The sequence below is a fragment of the Felis catus genome, chromosome C1 (assembly GCF_018350175.1).
Source record: "Felis catus isolate Fca126 chromosome C1, F.catus_Fca126_mat1.0, whole genome shotgun sequence".
Lineage (NCBI taxonomy): Eukaryota > Metazoa > Chordata > Mammalia > Carnivora > Felidae > Felis > Felis catus.
The window spans coordinates 84,384,167-84,407,681 of NC_058375.1; the positions used below are offsets into that span (position 1 = coordinate 84,384,167).

Here is a 23,515-nt window from a genome sequence, read left to right on the forward strand (position 1 = left end):
GTTCTAATGTCCGCACAAACTTTAAAACCAAATGTTATCTTACAAGATTGGTGCAAACCAATGTGAATTGGTGGGCGAAACCAAATGTGAATTGCTCTGAGGTGATATATACCCTATGTTGTGCTATGGAAATATTTATCTTTGCTGCCCAAGACCCTGCTTGTGTAACTGAACACACAGTATTTTGCCCTAAAATAGAAAATATTTTGAATCCTGGAAAACATATCTCACCAAGGTTTAGGACAAAGAATCATGGTCCTATAATAATCAACGATTCTGAAGCTATATAGATGCAGCCTACATTTTATCAGGGGAAGGTAGGTGAATGCCAGCCCCTAAATATTGTAGTTCGCTACTTGCGTCCTTTGTTTGTTCATTGTATCCCTTGAGGAAGGCAAAGTGGGCATAAAAGAGATGGAGGAAAAGGAGTAATGCTTGGAGTGTGTTCTCTAGAACCCTACTTGGTCATATTCAGTTTTCCTTCTGGTGGACTGGGAAGCTGGTATTTTTAGTAAAAGAGAAATAATGTTAGGTCCGCCTGAGAAAAAATTACTAGAGAATTTCAAACTTAGCCATGAAACGGATTGAAAAATTCATTTTAAACCATTTCATGTTTTAAGAAGTTGGGGTTATGAAGGCATAAAAGTTGAAATGTGATAAAACCAGAGTTCTTTTGGGAAAGAGGATTGTTTTGAACCATTTCTTCCTTTGCCATAGTTCTTTTTTCAGTTCAGAGTTTAACATGAGCTCAGAATTTTGTTTCTCTTCAGGAATTTCTTTTTTGTACTATTTGGAGACAGGGGCTAAAAGCTACTTTCTGAGAGAATCGTAACCCTCCAGAGAAAGGAGAACTCTCCAGGCGGCTTTCACTGATAAGCTAATTAAACCAGAGGCAGGCCAGGCTTTTACTGGAGCATTAGCTATAGATCATATGACGTATTTCCAAGTCCCGAGGAGCTAGGGAGTTTAAGTCTTTCCACAATGAATATTTAGAAGCATGGGTTCTCAATCTTGGCTGTATTCTGGAATCACCTGGGGGGCTTTAAGAAAAAATACTGATACCACACCAGAGACTTGGATTTAATTGGTCGGAGGTGTGGCCTGGTCAATGGTAGTTTTAAAGACTCTCCAGATGACTCTAATGTGTAGCTAATATTGAAAACTACTGTTTCAGAAGATTGGCAGGCCCAGCTGGATCTAGGCCAATGCTGGGTCTGTATCCACATCACCTGAGGTGGCTGATACACTATAGATTCCCAGGCCCACATTTGCCCAGGCCTTCTGGGCATGCTTCTCAGAAATGTGCCCTTTTTGCAAATGGTGTAAGGTAAGGAATCTCTTTTATACCAGTCTGAGAACCACTGCCTAAAGTTGTAGAAAAGTGATTGGTTAGCAGTGTAAACACTGTTAGGTATATAAAAATTCTGTTTAAAAACATTACCATTTCTCTGGTAAAAAGTGCACTGCCTTTAAAAAAAAAAAAAAAAGCAGTAATCCTGAATGATTTCCCCCAAAATAAAATCTTTGTATTCAAACACTTCTGGGAATAACTGCTCCCTATATTCCTTGCCTACAGCCTCACAGTACATAAAGGTGTTGAGATCTGCAGCAAAGACTCAGTTTCACTTGAACTCAGTGTTTTCCAGCACAATGGCATGAAACTCCAGGTGAGTCTATTAATGTTAATGGGTTTACGTACTTGGTGGATGTGGGTATCTGTGTTCTCTAGCTGATGTTCCTTAACCTCCCTAACTCTAATGACCTGTCCACCATACTGTAGGATACACATTCCCGACTATATTCCCAACCATCAACCACATCAGAAATGTAAAATCCCAATTTACCTCCTGTCCTACCTCCTTCATACTACAAAGTTTCTTTGGCCATTTTTGAAATTTCTCAACCATTAATCTGTCCATCTGGCCCAGCCCACTTGCCCCTTCTTAATTCTATTTCTTTTACCCTCATTCTGGACCCCACCTGAACACTCTTTAACGGCACCCTCAAATTTCTTGCCTCTGTTCTTATCTCACCTGCCAAACAAAATCTTTGTGCAAGCTGATTCCTCTATTTGGAACATTCTTCTCATCTCTTCACTTAGCTAACAGTTCTTCAGATGTCCCCTTAGAAGACGCTGCAAGCATTGCTATGTTTGGGTAGATCTCCCTTTATGTCCTCCTCCAGCATAGCCATCACCACCCTGTTCTGTATTTGCTTATAAGATTATCTATCCCCCCATTAGACTGTAAGCTCATGAATCCTGGGAAATGTACCATAATGCTCCTTATTTGACATTTGTTACATATTTCATATATTACAAATCTAATTGCAAATAAGATTTTACTATATATAACCGATGATGATTAAAAAAAGGTAACTCATCCATTGTACCCAGGCCTTATTTTACACTGGTATTTTAATCTACCTAACTAATTGGATTCTTATTTATTTCATTTCTTTTTAACTTTTTTAAATGCTTTAGATTTGCTAAAGCAAATCTACTTGATGGAAGAATCAGAGGATGTGGGTAGTGGATGAAGTGTATGATAAATTCTTGTATAATCAGGATCTAATTAAAACTCCTCATTTTATTTATGTATTTTTAATTTTTTAATGTTTATTTATTATGAAGAGACAGAGCGTAAACAGGGGAGGGGCAGAGAGAGAGGGAGACACAGAATCGGAAGCAGGTTCCAGGCTCTGAGCTAGCAGCACAGAACCCCACGCGGGGCTCGAACTCACAAACCACAAGATCATGACCTGAGCCAAAGTCAGACGTTTAACTGACTGAGCCACCCAGGGACCCCAAAACTCCTCATTTTAAAACCTGCCTATTCTGAGGGCACTTGTGTTGAGCCCTGGGTATTATACATAAAGTGATGAATCACTAAATCCTACTCCTGAAACCAATGTTACATTATATGTTAACTAACTAGTTTTTAAATAAAAATTTGAAAAAAAAATACAAAAATTAAACTTGCCTATTTTCACCAGAAGGTACCAGTTAGTGAAAACTGGATGAGCCACATCAAGATTCATTTCAGACCCATTCAAAACCATAAATACCATGAACCATGACACGGATACTTAGGAAATTTTTGGTAAATGTACATATACATTTACCCTAAAACCACAATTCCTATTCCTAGGTATTTATCCAAGATTTGGAAAAATACATATACACACAAAAACCTGTACATGAATTTTTATATTAGCTTTATTTATAATTGTGAAAAGCTTTAAAAAATTCAAATGTTCTTCAAATAGTGAATGTATTAAAAAATTGTACATAAATAAGGCAGAATACTACTCAACAATAAAAAGGAAAAAAAAAGACCCTATTGATGTAGGTAATAATAGGAATGAATGTCAAATGCATTATGCCAAGTGAAAAAAGTCAGACTCAAAAGGCTACATAGTATATGAGTCCATTTATACTATATTCTGGGAAAGGCAAAACTGTAGAAACAGAAAACAGATTAGTGATTGCAGAGGTTAGGGGTTGAAAGAGGGGTTGACTACCAAGGGAAAGGAAGAAACTTTTTAGGGTGATGGAAATGTTGTATAACTTGATTATGGTGGTGATTATACAATGGCATGCACTTGACAAAACTCATAAAACTGTATGCTAAAAAAGAGAATTTTATAGAATGTAAAGTATGCCTTTAATAAACCCCAGTGGGGGGGGGGGGAGTATATTGAGACCATTAGCTACATTGTGAATTAAGTCTAAAGGCCAAGTGGTATCTAGAGTTTGGTTTGTCAATTCTTGAATTACTGCTTCAATGTTTGTTTCAAAGGAAAAATATCAAATAAATATATGGGAGGGTATTTAAAAGATACAAATTAAATGAAGTACTTCATATATTTTTGACCTATGAGATTGGTAAAGATTATTAAAAATAATATTCTCCATTGTTGGAGAGGACATAAAGATATGAGTCAAACCAACAGCCTGAAGAGTACTCATCCTTGCTTTTCCAGCATTTCTGACTCTATGAATATATCTTTAATAAATTATTAATGGCAACTGCCAAGATATCTGTTGTAGAGATGTTTACCCTAGTACTGTTTATAATTATGGGAAATTGGAAGTGGAAAGAATTCTCCATGCCTAACAAAGGTAATGGTTAGTTTGTATGAATTAGAACTTTTTCAGTGTAATTGTATGATATTGTATAGCACAGTGATTATGAGTTTTAGCTCTGAAGTGATAAATATGAAACATATTTGGAAATGGAAAGTTGAAGATACAATTCTGTATTCTTGTTTCAGAACACAGACTAGGTGTGTGACCTTGGGCAACTTAACCTTTCTATGTCTCTTTTCTCTGTAAAATAGAGAAAAATAAGATATACTCAAATGGTTTCTATAAAAACTAAAATGATGTTTTATGTGTGAAGTTCTTTGCAGGCACAAATTAGGCTCCCCTTAAGATTAGCTTTTGCTATTATGCTGATACGAGTATTATATTTATTGACTCTAACCATATCTATGGTTGTGCAAGCAAAACCAGGCTACAGAAAAGAACATCCAGGGAGATCCTATACTATCCACAAATGCACACATACACTTATGGATGGGGTCATCAAGGCTACTTTTAGAAAACGTTTCCAGTGATCATTGTGGTTAGTATATGGATACTGTTACCCACTTTTGTCTTGCTTGCCCAGACTTTCACATTTTAAACAATATATACAAATTACTTGCTTCTTTAACAGAAACAACAAAAAATTATGGTTGTTTCATAAGACTGTGAATGAGTTCATTATTTATTTTCCTGGTTTTAGCAAAATAACATTTTACATTTTTCTGTACAAAAAACTTTCATAATGTCATGGCGCTCCTGCTCCATTTTGAAGGCCTCCATAAATATCCCTAGGACAGACCACCATACAGGAATGAATCTGAGAGAAGAGGGGAATGAATGGATGGGAGCAGTTCCCCATGTATAACTGTGTGTGTCAAGAATGATTTTTTGATCCATCATGTTTTAGTCTCTCCTTAACTGATGACTATAGGAATCATTTAATTTAAAAATGCAGTCATCAACTTTATATTCATTCACACAAATGAGATGAGGAAGCATGTTTATATTCAAAAGTAATTTACTGAAAAGATGCTTTTATAAAAGGCCATTTATATAACTGAAAAAAAAATCTGGCTTTTATTCCTGGTGTAATATATTAGTAATTATTAATAGTGTGGAAAAAATACTAAATATACGGAAGCACAAATAGGAAAAATGACAATGCCAAAGTAATAACAGAATATGCTAGTTTTTCTGACCTAAAATGTTGATGCCTGATGGAATGTCCATCCTCAATTGGCTTTTTTTTAAAGCAAATTAAACTTAACAAATGAGGACAGAGTACAGCATGCAAACACTCATTTACTTCAAATATTTTTCATGAGTGCTCAAAGCTTAGATTGAGGAAGAAATGCCTAAAATATGAATATATTTAGTTTCACTAACTGTTCCAATATCTAATCACTAATAAAGTTGTTTTGACAAGGTCTTATGTAACATTTATACTACAGTTCAGCAGTTCTGTAAAACAAAGATTTGCATTATAGAAAAGCAACTAAATCCTAAATTAGATTGCCATAGTTATTCATGCATAGCATTCTGAAACCTCGAAGGAATTTATCACAGAGAGCATGGTAATGTATAATCATATCTGTCTTGGCAAGAAACCACAGGATTGTTTGGCTATTTGCTATGACACTAATAGATGCAACATTTTAAGCTATAATATTTTCTGCCACATGTGCTATGTATGACATAGATAATCTGTATAAACTTTTAAGTCCGTGAAATACACCTGTAGGGATTTCTTAGTCTGAGAAAAGATGAAAATCCAATTAAGGGAATCACTGTTGCAGGGGGGAACTAATTTGTGTTAACCACCCACAATGTGCCAAGAAGTTTATTTGTGATCTGTTAATTCCAACAGTTACCCTAAAAGGGAATCATTATTGCACCAATTGTTCAGGTAAGGAGGAGTAATTTGTTTTATCCCACCTAGTTATTATGTGGCCACACCAGGCTTCAAACTCAAAATTTCCAGCTGTAGAAGCCTGGCTTTCCATCTGTCTCCCACTCCCATTCTGCCTAAAATTCAAGTCAGGCTCTCCTCGACCCTTGTGATTTTATTATCTGCAAAACAGTAAATGTAAAGGTCAATGCATATGCTTCTCTGGGTCATTGTGAATTCCCTTAGGGTTTTCCTATCCATATTATTTCCCTTTGAGATAGCCACAGGAATTAAACATGGTAATTTCTACCTGTAATAATATCCACTCATTATGACATTTCTAGATGTTTGGAACTGTCACCACTGCTAACCACTTTTGTTCAAGTGAAGCTTCTGTTACAGTGTGCTTTTATAGTATGAATTTCTTGGGTAGTACAGGTTGGTGAAAAGCCCTTTACCTAAAAGGCAAAACTGTAATCTTGTAAATTACCCCTATAGTTATCTTCCCTTTTGTGTCGTTGGCAAAAGGGAATTCCTTTTGATCCACTTGATTAGATCATATAATCTAAGAAAAAATAATGCCTAGGTTTAGATAGAAATAAAATTATTTTCTCAAAAAGCATCCTTTATACCAGGTTATATTCACTAAGTTAACTCTAGAAATTATCCCAAATTAGATATAAGTGATTATCGTGGCTTGTCTAACTGCCTTAATAAAACTATGTAGACATGAATTCTTAGATCTATTAGAAGTATACCCTTTTCTATCAAATCCCATCTATCTTCATATTTATTTAAAAATGTTTTTGTTCTTTTGCTAAAGTATTCCTCTCCTTAGATTTTCTGTATAGCATCAGTTAAAATCAATAATGCATATGCACACATTATTATTTTCATGTGCTTGCCTACGCAAATCTGAATGCCAGCATTTTACTATGAGAAAAGCAGAGGGAAAAGACAAAAGGGCTCAGAGCTTTGCTACTATGATGAATGCAGCCTGCCCCAGGAAGATCCTTGGAAGGAATGCCAATCTACTCCTTATTCATTCATTATAAATAAGAGAAATCTCTGAGGAGAAGACAGGCAAATGTCACAGATGAGAGGTCAGCATGTTTCTGGGGGTGACAGTAAGGGGACAGTTTTCTTAGTGATGCCTGGCTAGCAGTTAGCCCTTTTCCACTGTGAATCATTGGGATAGTTAGATAACCCGTGCTATAGGCAATGCTTGTGTCCTCCCCAAATTCAATGGTGAAACCCAAAGTGGTGGCAAGTGGAAGTGCTGTCTTTGGGGGTGAGTAGGTCATGAGAGCAGGGCCCTCATGAATGGGATTAGTGCCCTTACAAAAGGGACTCCTTCTGCCATATGGGACACTGGAAATGGGCCACTGAGTTCGCTGACATCTTGCTCTTGGAATTTCCAGCTACCACAACTTTGAGAAATAAATTTCTGTTGTTGATTAGTCCATTGGTCTACGGCACTTTGTTATAGCAGCCTGAACAGACTAAAGGCAACTCCTCTGATCAGAATCAGCATCTGACTGAAAACAGACGTTGCCAGATGATGCCTGGTCAGTCAAAATGAGATGACATGGCTGTCCTGAGATCCAGTCTGTGTCATCTTAATAATTTATCTGGATTTGTACAATAACCTCCCAGATTGGTTTTTGTTTTGCTCAGTGTTGCTCTTATTTAATTCATTCTCCATTCTAAACATGGCATTTCCTTTCTTAAATTCCTTAATGGCTCCCCATTGCTTACAGGGTGAGAACCAACTTCATAAGCATCCCATAAAAGACTCTTCATGAATTTTCATCACAAGTGACAGAACTTTGAAAAGATAACAAATCTTTAGCTAGACTCATCAAGAAAAAAAAAGGAGAGGACTCAAATAAATGAAACCAGAAGTGAAAGAGATGTTATAACTGATACCACAAAAATAAAATGGATCATAAGTGACTCCTGCGAACAATTATATACCAATAAATAACAACCTAGAGGAAGTGGATAAATTCCTAGAAACACACTGTCTTCCAAGATTGAATCATGAAGAAACAAAATCTTACTAGTAAGAGATTAAACCAGTAATTAAAAACCTCCCCCGAAACAAAAGTCTAGGACTAGAAAGCTTCACTGGTGAATTCTACCAAACATTTTAAAAAGAATTAATACCCATTCTTCTCAAAGTCCAAAAAAACAGAAGAGGGAAGAACACTCAAACTTATTTCACAAGGCCAGCCTTACACCCTGATACCAAAATCAGAAAAGGATACTACAGGAAAAGAAAATTATAGCTCATTATCCCTGATGAATATAGATGCAAAAATCCTCAGTAAAATCTTCGCAAATTTAACAACACATTCAAAGGACAATTCAGTACAATCAAGTTGGATTTATTCCGGGGATGCAAGGATTGTTCAACATCCACAAATCAATGAATGTGACACACCACATTAATAAATTGAAAGATAAAAAAATATGATCATCTCAATAGATATAGAAAAAGCATTTGGCAAAATTCAACATCCATTTATGATAAAAACTCTCAGCAAATAGGTATAGAGGGAATGTATCTCAATATAATAAAGTCCGGATGTGACAAGCCCACAGCTAACCTCTAACTCAATGGGAGAAGATACTTGCAAGTCATATATTAGATAAGAGGTTAATATCCAAAATATATAAACTCATACAACTCAACAGCAAAGATCACAATCTGATTAAAAAATGGGCAGAAAATATGAATGTTATTTTTGTAAAGAATACATACAGATAGCCAACGGGTACATGAAAAGATGCTCGACATCACTAATTGTCTGGCAAAATCTAATTAACCATAAGAAACTATCACCTGACACATGTTAGAATGGCTATTATCAAAAAGACAAGAAATAACAAGTGGTGGCAAGGATGTTAAGAGAACTCTTGTGCACTGCTTACGGGAATGTAAATTCTATGATGTTTCCTCAAAAAGTTAAAAATTGAACTATGGTATGATCCAGCAACTCCACTTCTGGGTGTTTATCTGAAGGAAATGAAAACACTAACTTGAAAATATATATGCACTCCCATATTCACTGCAGCATTATTTACAAAGTAATCATTGATAGGTGAATGGATAAAGAAGATGTGGTAAGTTTATACACAACAGACTATTATTTAAACGTAAAGAAGAAAGCTTGCCATTTTCAACAATATGGCTGGACCTTGAGGGCACACTGTTAAGTAATAAGTTTACAGAAAAAGACAAATACCATATGATCTCTCTTACACATGGAGTCTAAAAAAAAAAAAACAAAAACAAAAACAAAACTCATAGATACAGAGAACAGGTCAGTAATTACCAGAGGCAAGGGGTGGTGCATGGGCAAAATGGGTGAAGGGAGTCAAAAGCTACAAACTTCTAGTTATAAGTTATAAGTCATGGGAACAATGTGCAGCACTGTGACTATAAATAATGTCTTCATCATAAGAAAAAATATTAGTAACTCTGGTGACAGATGTTAACTCATTGTGGTAATCATTTTGGGATATACACAAATATCAAATCATTATGTTGTACAACCTGAATCTAATATAATGTTATAGGTCTATTATACCTCAACAAAAGAAGAAAAAGGGGAAAAAAGGAGAAAAAGGTGACAGAGAATACTTTTCCATATATTTATTTCCCATTTGTATTTGATCTCTAATAACTGCATATTTATAAACTTTGCCCATTTTTCAATTAGGATGTTTCATATATTACAGACATTAACCTTTTAACACATATGTTGCTGATATTTTACACTTTGTTACTGGCATTTTATAGGGTGTTTTTCATTACTTTTGATAACTTTTACTTTTAAAAATGCTTGAATCTATATTTTTCTAGGTAGCAATGTCAATAACAAAAGATTGATGCTGAGTCCCTCCTTCATAAAAGCTAGAAATTATCATAATTTTACTTTTGTTGACATCTAGGATTTCTATCTCATCTTGTCATTGTTATATTATTTTCTTTTTAAATATATTTTCCGTTTAAAAATTATAATTTTCTCTATGTTACTATATTTACTATAGTCAATTCTAATTAATTATGTAAATGGTTTCCATTCTTTTTGCCCATTCACTCCTATAATGACTTTTCCAACTTGAGAGCTCTAGATATTGGTGTGCTGCTCAGTTAACTGGTAAAAAACCTTCTGGTAACTTTTCATGAGTAATATAATTTCTGAATTCTTACATATCTGATATTTTATGGTTGTCTTAATACTTAAATGACCTTTTGGGTGGGAATAGAATTCTTTTTTTTTTTTAATTTTTCTTATGTTTTACTTATTTTTGAGACAGGGGCAGAGCATGATGGAGGAAGGGGCAGAGAGAGAGGGAGACACAGAATCCGAAGCAGGTTCCAGGCTCTGAGCTGTAAGCACAGAGCCTGACATGGGGCTCGAACCCACGAACTATGAGATCATGACTCGAGCCAAAGTTGGATGCTTAACTGACTGAGCCACCCAGGCACCCCTGGGTGGGAACAGAATTCTGACATCACAAACTTTTTCTTTGAAAACTCCGAAAACACTACTCCTACTCCTTTCTATTCTGGCATCTACTATTATAGAGAGAGAAGTCTGAGCCCAGTGTGCTGTCAGACTTTGGTAGGTAACCAACTTTTTCTGCCTTGGTGTGTGTGTGTTAGTTTTCACTAGGTATACTATATTAAAACCTCAAGAGCTCAGTGGCTCCAACAACAAATATGTATTTCTCCCTCATACCACATGTTGGTGGGCAGGTTCTATAGATCTGTTCCAGGTTGCTGGCTGGGTACCCTTCTGCTTCCCTTGTCTTCCCGTTTTAGGATCCAGGCTAAAGGAACAGCCCCTATCAGGAAAATGAACTTTTCCTGGAAAGAGGCCCAGAAGCAACAAAGTTGACAAAACTCTTGATGTCTCTACAGGTTTGTGACTAATGGGGTAAAAATCAGGTTCATTCAGATGTTATTGACCAAATCCTAGATAATTGGAGCAGGAAGGATACTCTGCCTAAGGAAGGGGGTAGTTAATAATTGGGAATAATAATAACATCTCCCACATAATTTATAGGACTCTTTCTTCAGTAATGAAATACAAAAATTTCACTGAGAAATACAATCTAAGTTTTAGTATATATTTTAATTTTACCTTGTATCTAGTTAACTCTTCTAGACTGAAGGTATTTATTTGAAGGAAAAGTCTCCTTGATATATATCTCTGAATATTGCTATACTTCTATTTGTCCTTTTCTTCTGGAACTACAATGATTCATGTTAGATTTCTGTGGCATGTCTTCTATATCTGTTACCTTTTCTCTGGTCAATTTTACATTCTTGTTCTTTTACTACATATGCTGAAACCTGTCCTTAATATACTGATAAGTCTTTCTCCAGTGTGGATTTTGTTCTTTATGGTTTCTACTATTGGTTTCCATCCTGTCATAATGTTATTTGTCTTCTTACATTAGTTTCCTAATTGCGCCATTGTGTCACCTACCTTTCATCTCTCATTTCACATATTTTCTTTAATTTCCTTGACATTGGAAGAAAATACTATTAATAATGAATTTAGTTAAATTTTTTGTAGTTAATTTTTTTCAAAAACATATTCTAACTCGTAAAATGTGTCTATCTTTCTCATCTATGTCATGATATCATATAAAGGATTTAAGTAATTGTCCTGATTATTTACACTGGAAGAACAATAGATTTAGCTATCCCCAGATTGTTCCACAAATAGTCAAGGAATCCTTACCTTAGATCTTGAGCTGAAAAGATGGAGGGTGTAGTTTTATAATAGAATTTTGGTGATTTGATGAGTGAAATGGTAGAAAAAGTTGAGACTATAGGATTATCACTTTATTCCTATACAGTTTCATTCTCATGGTTGTTGGACCATCAGAACTATTGCTAATCACTTCAGCCTAACCTCTACTCTAAGTAGATGGTGAAGTATTGGAGCTAGCTTTTTGTTTGTTTTTTTTTTTAAATAAAGACAACTCTCCCCCCTAGCTATAGCACCCGTTCAGTTGAGGAAAAGTACTCCTTCATTTGCCATGAACCAATATTAATGAGAAGCTTGACCAGAGGGAAAGCTTCTTGCCTGAAGACTTTCTTTTGTTGTGTATTTGCCTATTTGCTCATCCAGTCTCCAAATGGTGTTGGTTCAAGGTGCTGAATTATGCTTTAAATAGAATACACTCCTCCTTCTCTCAGAGATTGCTCTTATCTCTCATCTTTACTCTTTGACATTTTGGGGTATTACTGGGATTCTATAGGATTTTAGCCAATTCTGCAATATTGAGCTTCTTTATTGACAAAGAAACATTTTAATTGCCCTTTGGTGACATCCTTCAAACTGGATCGATTTATACGATATTTAGTAGAAATGACTAAAATTTTACTCTATCTAGTTTTTCCTAGTAACACAGCTATTAAGATGTTAATTCTTTGTTCTTGCTAAAATAAGGAACTAAAGACAATGAATATGTAAATGTTTCCATCTCCACTTCCTAGAAGGAGAGTCAGACTTTTGGTTCTTGGACTCCCAAGAGTAATTAAGAACATCTTCATGTATTTGGAGACATCCTGAAGCCAGCACCACTGAGGCTTTTGTTTGAGATGCATGGGCCCTCAAAGGAAGGAGCCAGAAAAGGATGAGTCTGAAAGGAAAGGGTGGTGCAACCTATGACAAAGTTGGTTTTCTGGGGCCTTGGTGGGGTGTGAATTTGTGGATCCCATAAATAAAAGGCATATGCACAGGGCTTGTGTGCGGTTTCTCAGGACATACAGTATCTGAAATGGGGATGGCTGGCTGCAGGTGTGCCAAAGGAAGCGGGACCCTGGGCATGAGGGCACAAAGGCATCTGAGCCACAACCAAGGCCTCCATGCCCAATTCAGCAGATAAAAATAAACCAAACACTTTAAAAAGGATCATGTGAGTCATGAGGAAGGAGCATAGGATTTAAATTGCTCTGAGGGAGTCTTTCCAAGGGACTTTGGTAAATCTGAACACAGTGGTAGTCAATCTGAGGAAGCATGACCAGAACCTCCTTAGAGCAGCTTAAGAACACTGGATAATTTTTAAAAGTTGTAATTGCTTTTGTTACACAATTATTCATTACAGAAAGAAAAAGAAAGAGAAAACAAATGAAAAAGGAAAGGAAGGAAGGGAGAAAGGGAAGGAGGGAGGGAGGGAGGAAGGAAGGGAAGGAAGGAAGGAAGGCAAAGAAAGAGAAGAAATCAGATCCACTCTCTCAGTTGCCTCCTTAGGTTTAAGCATTGCTCTCAGGTTGGTAACTAGTCTCTCTCTTTTTCTCTCTCATCTATGTGCTCTTTTCTAGAAATAAATGATCCTACTAGAAAGAAATTATCTTGTGTGGTAATCTGCATAACTGGCTTCATTATACACACACACACACATTTTATAACACGCATTTTATATATATCAACTTAAAAAATAAACTTTACAATATGTATCAGAAAACTTTCCACATCTTGATTTTCCTTATCCATTTCAACTGCTAAATGGTAATAATAATTATCACTGGCAATGGTTAAGGGCTTTACAGGTTCCAGACACTGTTCTCAGTGCTTTACTATAAGCTTGCTCAACTCTCACAATGACCATTTGAGGAATGAGAACACTGAATCACAGAGTATTTGAATAAGCTGCCCAAGGTCAGAATTGTCCCAAATTCCCAGCTAGTCTACCTCCAGAACCTGTGAGCTGAAACACCGCATTATAATGCACCAGATTCCATTGTAGGATGTACCAACATTGATTTAATCATTCACGGCTGATACACAGTTAGACTTTTATGATTTGCTATTATAAACAGCAGTAATGAAGTTATTGGCAACTTAAAAATCTACTGGACTATGAGATATGATGGGCCAGCTTCCATAGATGATTAATTCTTTTCATAAAACCAAATGTAATGAATGTTCAGATTTACTTAGCTTTCAGAAAAATCATGACTTTTCTCATAAACTGTGGTAATTAACTATATGACAAACTCCCTATAATTAAGGGATAAATCGCTGGCATAAAAATAAAGAATGCTGGCATGCTGTAATTACTCTGTAGCTTACAGTTTATCAAACATGTACTTTGAACATAAGAGGTTATATAAGTACACAACTTCTAAAGGAAAGAAACCCTTTGCCTTCCCCGCACAAAATGACAAGCAGAAAACGACAGCTTGGCGTAACAGTGCTTAAACGACTGGCGTGCCTGCAATTGGAACTTTAATACTGGACTCCCTTTCTCTCCTCAGAGGGCCAGCTTTAAGAACCTAATGCCACCCTCCAACTATCAATTCCTAAGATCAAACTATCGGGAAGAATTTTGCATTCACTTGTTTCCCATCGTGAGCTATGATGAAAAGCAATATATTTACTCCAAGTACTCCTTATCATAAAAGAAAGAGAAACATTGTGGGCTTCCTTAAGTGATGGCCTTCCTCCCTTTCCAGCTGATGAGCACAAATACATGTCCTCTTAGCAGCAGAGCTCCACAGGGAAGCCTGAGATGTGTCCCCAGCACCTTGATTCATGATCTTCCTGTGTGTGATCTGTGTGATGCAGGAGTAGACCCTGCCCTGTGCACACAGCATTCTGCCTGCAAACAGGGGGAATAGAGTGGGGAGCAGAGTCGGAGCTCAGCAAGGCATGTGACAGTGCACTTCGGTGGGCAAAGGGGAGAACCAAATCAGATTCAAATCATCTTTGTTCCCTAACTACCAAGGTAAAAACAGAGCACATGAGTTTGTCATAAACAAACAAAAACTGAATGAAAGAAGTAAGTGAATAAACACAGATATCTTGAAATCCATAGATTCTAGTAGAATATTTTTGCTTTCATATTTTAAAAATCACTATAAATGAAAATCAATTTGCATAAATTCAACAACAGGAATTATATATATACATATGTATATAATATACACTGTATATATAGAAGGATGTAATGGTGTATCAGAATATTTGGCAATGCTAGGAGGCTACCAAAGAATCCTTATACAAATAAATATGTTAAACAACAGAAGATAGTAATTAATGTTCAAGTTAACTTCTGAGGTATATAAAATGAACACTAATTGTTACCCAGACCATTGTCTTCCAAATATGTCTAATATTTCTTCCTAAATTCTGCTGCTTTCTATCTTTATTTCTTGAGCTAAAAAAGATCTAATTTTGTACAATACATGTGTCTTGAAATGTCACACTGTATAGTTTTGTTGCTCATCAATGATGTGGACTTTTACAAACTGCTTAACTAGTTGGGAGTTCAGTTTCTGTAACTCTACAATGGAGACATTTATTGTCATATGGCATCAGCTAAGCCACTGTGCAAAAGAGATGAAAGCAATCCAATGGTTCAGAAAGGAAAGAAGTTTATTTCTTTTTCAGAACCATCTAGAGGGTGTATGTGGACTGTTTCACGAGCTCAGCCAGGAACCTACACTGTCAAAATGGATCGGTCATTTAAAAAAGTTAAAGATTACTTCCAGTCACTACCTTTTCCACTTGATGAGAAGAGGGAGAAGAGACAGAGACAAGAATCTTCAAGCGACGAACCAGAGGCTGTGCTTACCACTTCTGCTTACATCCCACTGTTCTAAACTTAGCTGCATGGTCACGTCTGACTGCAATGGTAGCTGGGAAATACAGACTATGGCTGGGCAGTGGTGGATGTAGCTAAAATTGGATTGGGGAATTCAGTTACTAAAAGAAAGAAGGGGAGGAGGTCTTCTTTGGACTATTAGCATTTGCCACTATAATGACACCCAGCTTTAAAACTGTTGTAAGGTTTGACAATAAATTTCATATATTAAAAAACTATCAAAAAAAATAAAAAAATAAAATTGTGGTAAGGAATGAAGTTGTATTTGCAGAGCATAGGAGTATATTTGTTGAATTTACATAAGCAATCTGCATAGTACCTGACACATGATGAATGATAATTAAACGGTAATTATTATATTATTATTATAATGATGATCCAAAACCTCTATCCTCACTGTGATGCTTGAATTCCCTCCATAGTACAATGGACAAGTGATTATTTAACTGTTCTTGGATCCTTATAATAAAAGGAAATTTTGTTGCTCTTAAGGAAGCCATTCCATTTTTAGGAAGTTTTTCCTTCTTTCTTGACATTATTTGTCTTCTTACACTTTCTTTTCTTTCAATCTAATTGTGACCTCTGAGGCCCCAGCAGAACAAATCACATCCCTCTGCCATACAGTAGTCCTTCAGATATATATGGAAAGTTACTGCGTCTTCCATGAGTTCTCTTTTTCTCTAATCATGTTCTACTCCTTCCACAGGCTTTCATAATCCATGACTTTGAGTCCACGCACCACCATCTTGGGCACATTCATTTGCTCATTTAACAAATATTTGAGTACCGACTACTCTATTTTATGATGCCCACCTTAAAACTATGTCACCAAGGGCAGTATTCAGTATTCCAAGTTAGTCTGAGCACAGCAAACTATTAATGCTCTCATTCAGGATATTATTTTCCCTAAATGGGACGTAAGATCATATAACTTGGCAGCAATAACATGCGGTTGACACATGCTGAATGGTAACCTACAATACCCTCTGAGCCTGTTTTTGTTTGTGCAGCTAACCTAGATGTACCCTACCCTACATGAACTTCTTTTTAAATCCAAATACAAAACATGTGCTTTATTTCTAGTTGTTAATTGCATCTAGTCTCTCTTTTATTCTTTCAACTGATGTATTAATTATCCCTCGCTGATTGACACCATCTAAGCTCCTGATTAGCATGTAATTGATCTCTTCATCTAATGTATTGATCAAAATGTGGAGATGGACAGGGATGAGGTTACTTTTAGTAACCCTCGGAGCGATCTTTTAACCAATTACCAATGTACATAACTGCATCCTCATTTAAGAAATATAACCCTCTCTAGTTCACAAGATTAGTCTCAAGAAAAAGTCTCAAGAAAAATTTTTGTCAACTATTTGGCTTCTGTGTTCATTGTCATGTCTAATGAAGCCTTGACTTGCCATTCAAAGAGCAGCCTGGTCTGGCTCCATCCTTCCCAATCTTTCCTTCAGTTCCTCCCTGATTAGGAAGGGCCTGATCGGTGTTTTCCTGTCATTAGACCTTTCTATAATGAGACCAGACCTTTCTATAATGGGATTCAACAAAATTCACTGAGCACTGTTATGTCCTAGGCATTATACTAAGCAGTTTCTCACATAAATAGAGCCTGGAAAGAATGAAACATATTAAAAAATGCATGTATTCTCAAATAAAAATATATTGTAATTTCCCCCTGTATGAGACCATTGCACAATGTTCCTTATCTCAAAGTTATGGCAAAGTACAGAACATATTCCATGTATACTCCGCTCTTAGCATGTGGTATTCAAAGAAATATTTTCAATGTGATATGCATTCTTCTATGATGATGTCTTCAGTGACTAAACTCTTGCTAAATACCACATTAGACTCTAAATTTGTTTCAGTAAATCAAAAATGTGCAGAAACTCGCAGGAATGATTATTCATTTGCTCTAGATAACAATCACATTTGAGAATTTAAATTATGAATCACCTGTACAGATGTTACCTTTTCCAAAGGACTTTCTACGCGAGGAATGCTGATCATTGGCATCTGTGCCAGGTTATCCATGTGGAGATGTTCATTTTCTGGTTGTCTTCCTTTGAAGTTATTTACCACACACACAACCTAAAATTTCAGGAAAAAAATATAGTTGAAACAAAGCCACACTCCTGGTGACTATGACCCTTTTGAGTAGCTTAATATATCTAATCATGGTAATAAAATATTAAAATTACTTAAATATTACATATATAACTTTACATCCATATTTATCTTACGTAAATTTCAATAGTTATTCCAGTGAAAATGTGTTCAAGAAAATTTCAAAATTAATGTGCAGCTCAGTTAATAATGACAATTTTATTATTCCAAAATTTTCATTAAATTAGGTTATAGTCAACGCTCAAATCAATCCATAAATAACATCATAGCCTTATAAAAATTCATAGCAAGCTAACCTTTCCTAATGTGGCTAACCTACAACTTAATTTAAATGCTAATTATTTCCAATGCTTCAAGATCATTACATTCATAATAAACCTTTTACAATTGGCACTTTCTAATTTAGTAGCATCCCTTTAATTAACCTAGTTTATTGTCTATTATTGTATCCCATGTATACTTGGCATTTTAACAATAGCTTACCGGGGCTACCAGTGAAATAGAAGACCTTTTACATAAAGGAAATTGACCCTTGTTTCAACTGATTATACCAGACAGGTGACAGCATTTGAACTAAATCAGAGGTTCTCATACTCCAGTGTACATAAAAATAAAGTCCCAGCATGTTAAAAATGCACATTCCTAAGCCTTCCTCTAAAGATTCCAATTTTGTAGATGAAGAAGGGGGCCTAGGAGTTGCCACTTTTTGAAATATATTCTAAAATCTCCTGATGCAGATGAATCATACTTTAAGAAATAGTGAATAAAACAACAAAGGAAAGTTTCTTGCTATTATTTGCTCATATTACGTAGTGGGTAAGATATTCTTCAGCCTTTTTTCTGGGTTTTATAGTCTATTATCAAAATAAAATACAGAATTTACTTGCAGTTATCACCTAACATTCATTTTTTAAAAAATATTTATTTATTTTTAGAGAGAGCGAACACAATCAGGGGAGGAGCAGAGAGAAAGGGAGAGAGAGAGACTCCCAAGCAGGCTCTGTGCTATCAGCCAAGAACTGTGAGATCAAAACCTGAGCTGAAATCAAGAGTCAAATGCGTAACCAACTGAGACACCCAGGCACCCCCTAATATTAATTTTTTTAAAAAATAAATGCTTACTATATAATTACATATTTACATTGTATATTTGCACAAATGCTCCATTGGAAAGCCTTTTCCTTAGTAGGGCTCATTACTGAATAATTTCAAAGGCCAATTCGACCTTGGTTATTCTCCAGGTTTTAAATAAAATTTACAAATCTACAAAATAATAACAACATACTATGAGACTTTACCTTACAAAAAAATATTTCCTTAGTTGTGGTATATTTATTATCCTTCCATTTCCATGGATAATTACACATCAGAAACACAGATCAAAGCCTGATAATTTGATATATCAACTTTATCATGCCATCAAGATCTTTAAACTAAGGAATGGCACAGTCTTGGAGATAGGTACTTGATAAATCCAGTATCAAATGATGACCCTACAAAAAAGTAATAGTGATTGTTCTAGAGGAAGGGTCAGAAAATTTGGGCTGCAAGGGACACACAGTACATGGTTTTTGTTTTTTTTTTTTTTAATGTTTATTTACTTTTGAGAGAGACAGAGCCTGAGCAGAGGAGGGACAGAGAGAGAGGAAGACAAAGAATCTGAAGCAGGTTCCAGGTTCTGAGCTATCAGCAAAGAGCCTGACATGGGGATGGAACCCAGGAGCTGAGCTGTGAGATCATGACCTGAGCTGAAGCAGGAAGCTCAACTGACTGAGGCAACCCAGGGGCCTTTCCCCTTCCCCTTCCCCCCACTCCCCTCTGCTCTCCTCCCCTTCTCTTTTCTTTTCTTTTTCTACATAGTACACATTTTTGGCTTTGTTGGCATGATCCCTGCAGCAACTTCTCCACTCCACTGTTTTGGTGTGAAAACAGCCATTGGCAATTCATAATCTAGCAGGCATGTCAATGTTCCAATATAACTTAAAAAAAAAAAAATAGATAGCAGGCCAAGTTTTACCTAAGGGCTGTAGTTTGCCAATTGACCACTGCCTAGAGTACAAAGGATATAATTAAGAAGTTTCACCAATAACAACATAACAAGCAAGCAGTTTCACACTAACTTCATGAAATATATACACACATTTCCCTTTTCATTAATGTTCTAAATTAATGAAAAATTGGGCAGATGAAAAAAAAACTGATACAAATTCTTATGAAGTGAAATTTGTTGAAATAACTATATTTTAGATATATGGATATATGGAAGATATACGGAAGTCATGAGATGAAGAAAAGTTGATCTAGAGTTAGTATGGGCTTCTGAAATGAGTATCACTGCTTTTTCTGTGATTTAGGTTTGGTAAACTCTTTGAAAGGTTTTATCAGTTATCTCTTTGCCTTAATTGAGGGTTAGGACAACACCACTGAAGCAGCTGAGAATTCATATGCGAACTATTTAAACACATAGTAGATATTCATTAAATAGTATCTATTAGCATAATGATTATTCTTCATTACTGTTATTATTTAAATTATAAGGCAGGAAATTGCCAAATCTTCCTTGGAATCATATTCAAATATTTAACAAGTCTTGCTTGCTAACATTCACAAGTATGGAACTGATTTCCTATTAGAAAAATGCTCATAGGTAAAAGCTCGTAGGTAAAAGAAATTTGGTTTTTAATCCCAAGTCTATATCTTCTTGGACAGTCTCTGGGTCTGAGTTTTCTCAAATTGTAAGTGAAAAGATTGCAATATCTTAGCAAGTTAGTCCACTCTTTTGGTTGTCAAAGGTATGAAACATTCAGCAAATGTTCAAAATGAAACCCAAGATCTGCCCGCCTTTCTTTCTTTCTTTCTTTCTTTCTTTCTTTCTTTCTTTCTTTCTTTCTTTCTTTCTTTCTTTCTTTCTTTCTTTCTTTCCTTCCTTCCTTCCTTCCTTCCTTCCTTCCTTCCTTCCTTTCTTTCTTTCTATTTTGAGAGAGACAGAAACAGTGTGAGTGGAGAGGGGGCGGAGAGAGAGGGAGAGAGAATCCCAAGCAGGCTCTGCACTTCCTGCAATGAGCCCAATGTGGGGCTTGAACTCACAAAACCGCGAGATCACAACCTGAGCTGAAATCGAGAGTCAGACACTTAACCGACTGAACCACCCGGGTGCCCCAAGATCTGCCCATATTCTTACCCTACCCTAAAGCTTGATTTTTTCTGGATCTTTTCAGGAAAACCACCCCCACATGTCCACTTCCTTAACTGCACAAGGCTGAAAACTTAGATTTACCCTTTACAGGTCCTACACACAACCCTTTACTCAATTTGCTCAATTTTCCTTCCTAAAAATTCTGATTTCTTGTATCTGCTTTGTTCTACCTCCATCACCAACTCCAAAGACTAAGCAATCACCACCACTTTCCTGGATTCCAGCATAGCTTTCTAAAGTCTCCCTAAATCCAATCTTGGCTCCCTCCAATCCATTTTTAGAGTGGCATAAGAATGCTCTTTCCAAAATGCAAATTGGATCATGTCACACTCCTTAAAACCATTGTGGCTGGCTCCCCATTTCTCTTAGAGTGTAAATAAACCCTGCCCACCTTTGCAGCCTTCCTTTGTTGCACTTCCCAAACACCCTGTTCCTTTTCACTGCATTTTGGTTGGAATACTCATCTCCACACTCTTTAGGCACCATATCCTACTCATCTGTGGTATCTCATCTCAGTATCACTTCTTCACTAGTTTTCTCTGACCCCAGGTTGTTTTTGTTTGTTTGATCACATCAATCTCTGATGCTTTTCATCAAAGCACCTATTCCTAATGAAATTATACAGCTGTTAGCATATAACACCTTGGTTGACATGGATCTCTTCTAAGGTGGTAAGCTCTATGAAAGCAGAGATGCTGTCTCTCTTTTTTTGCTCACCATTGTATTCCCAGTGCCACAGTGAATGAATAGACTAATGAACGAGCAAGTGTCTAGGCCAAAAATTCTCACATTTTCTGATATTCCTATATAATTTAAAGTGACATTCCTCTGAAGCATTTTATTTTTACATTAGTGGCTTCTATAATTCTACCCTGTCCTACAAAAATGACACTAGTAAGTCACCACTACACATATAGTTTTGTTTTCTTTTTCCAGTAGTGATAATAAATTAATCTGATCCATTTGTGGTCATTTTCCCTCTTCCCTTGTGGCAAGTAAAACATTTATTGCATGGGGTGAAGTGCATGGTCTCTGAGGGTCAAATAGGGCTGAGCCTTAATCCTGGGCTCTCTGATTTAGTCACTCTGTGAGCCTGGGCAAGCAACTCAATAAAACTAGACTTCTTCTTCTACCTGAAAAATGGGGACAACAATACTCACATCTCAATGTGCTGTTGTGAGGAATAATTGAATTAATATAATAAAGACTACTCAAATAACTCGCTACATTACACATAGTTCTATGGCTCAGTAACTTGAACTGCATGACTTGATGCAGTCCCTCATTTTTGAAAGCACTCTGAAGCATACATTTGTATAAAATAATATTAACCAATCTACAACTTTTGTTCAGCTAGTATTTGTTTTGTATTTTCTTAAGCATAGGGATTCTATTCTTTAACTTTAAAGAAAATGCACACGGGAAGAGAGTGATAAGCAGGACAGATTATAATTCCTTGTTAGGATGTAACAGGCCAGATTTTGAGTACAGTGGAAATTCAGGAAAAATGGGAAAACTGGGTAGTCAGGGACACTTTCTGGGCAAGTTGGCCCTTGTTTAAGAAAAATCTCAAGTGCAAAAAGGATTTGAATAGTCATCAAAGGTGAGGACCAAGGCACCTGGGTGTCTCAGTTGGTTGAGCATAGGACTTCAGCCCAGGTCATGATTTCACAGCTCATGATCCCACAGTTCTACCACATTGGGCTCCCTGATGTCAGCACAGAGCCCACTTCGGATCCTCTGCTTCCCTCTCTCTCTGCCCCTCTCCCGCTCAAGCTCGCTCGCTCTCTCTCTCTCTCTCTCTCTCTCTCTCTCTAAAAAATAAATCAAACATTTAAAGAAAAAAAAAAGGTGAGAGCTATGATAACCAGCATCTTCTTCTCTGCACCACACGCTTCACTGCACTTCTGACATATGGGATTTCACTTAACCCTCAAAAGAGATGTGGGAGATAATAAAACAGTTCCCCATTCATTTATTCATCCATCAAATATTTCCTGAGAAACCCTATATACCAGACCCTGTACTGGCTACTGGAAATACACAGAGAAGAAAATAAATAAATGCCTTCTGCATGCACAGCTTACATTCTAGTAAGCTTGACAGCAAAAAACCCACAAAAACAAAAATATTGTATACGGTATATAAAAGTTGGAACATGCTATGGAGAAAAGTGAATAGGGAATGAGGAAGGGATTCCTTGGGGAGGGAAAGACATTTTATTTTTTTTTTAATTTTTTTTTCAACGTTTATTTATTTTTGGGACAGAGAGAGACAGAGCATGAACAGGGGAGGGTCAGAGAGAGAGGGAGACACAGAATCGGAAACAGGCTCCAGGCTCTGAGCCATCAGCCAAGAGCCTGACGCGGGGCTCGAACTCACGGACTGCGAGATCATGACCTGGCTGAAGTCGGACGCTTAACCGACTGTGCCACCCAGGCGCCCCGGGAAAGACATTTTAAATACAGTTCAGGGAGACCCCGCTATGTTAGAAAAAAATGAGGAGCTAAAGTGTGACCTGTTCAAGGTCACACACATAGCAGGTGGCAAAAGCAGGACT

The 23,515-nt window shown here is 36.4% G+C and overlaps 2 protein-coding genes across 11 annotated transcripts in view; one reads left to right on the plus strand and one right to left on the minus strand.

The window, feature by feature from the left end:
• Positions 1–16,699, plus strand: part of SNX7 (sorting nexin 7) — a 311,909-nt gene extending 295,210 nt beyond the window's left edge. For all 9 annotated transcript variants that reach the window (XM_045036260.1, XM_045036251.1, XM_045036250.1 and 6 more), the window contains 2 exons: positions 1,577–1,667; positions 15,404–16,699. The gene's annotated coding sequence lies outside the window, so the exon portion shown is untranslated. The remainder of the gene's footprint in view (positions 1–1,576; positions 1,668–15,403) is intronic.
• Positions 1–23,515, minus strand: part of PLPPR5 (phospholipid phosphatase related 5) — a 219,001-nt gene that overhangs the window by 12,560 nt on the left and 182,926 nt on the right. For both annotated transcript variants that reach the window (XM_045036261.1, XM_023258933.2), the window contains one exon: positions 17,589–17,723. In XM_045036261.1, coding sequence (XP_044892196.1) covers positions 17,589–17,723 — 135 coding nt within the window. The remainder of the gene's footprint in view (positions 1–17,588; positions 17,724–23,515) is intronic.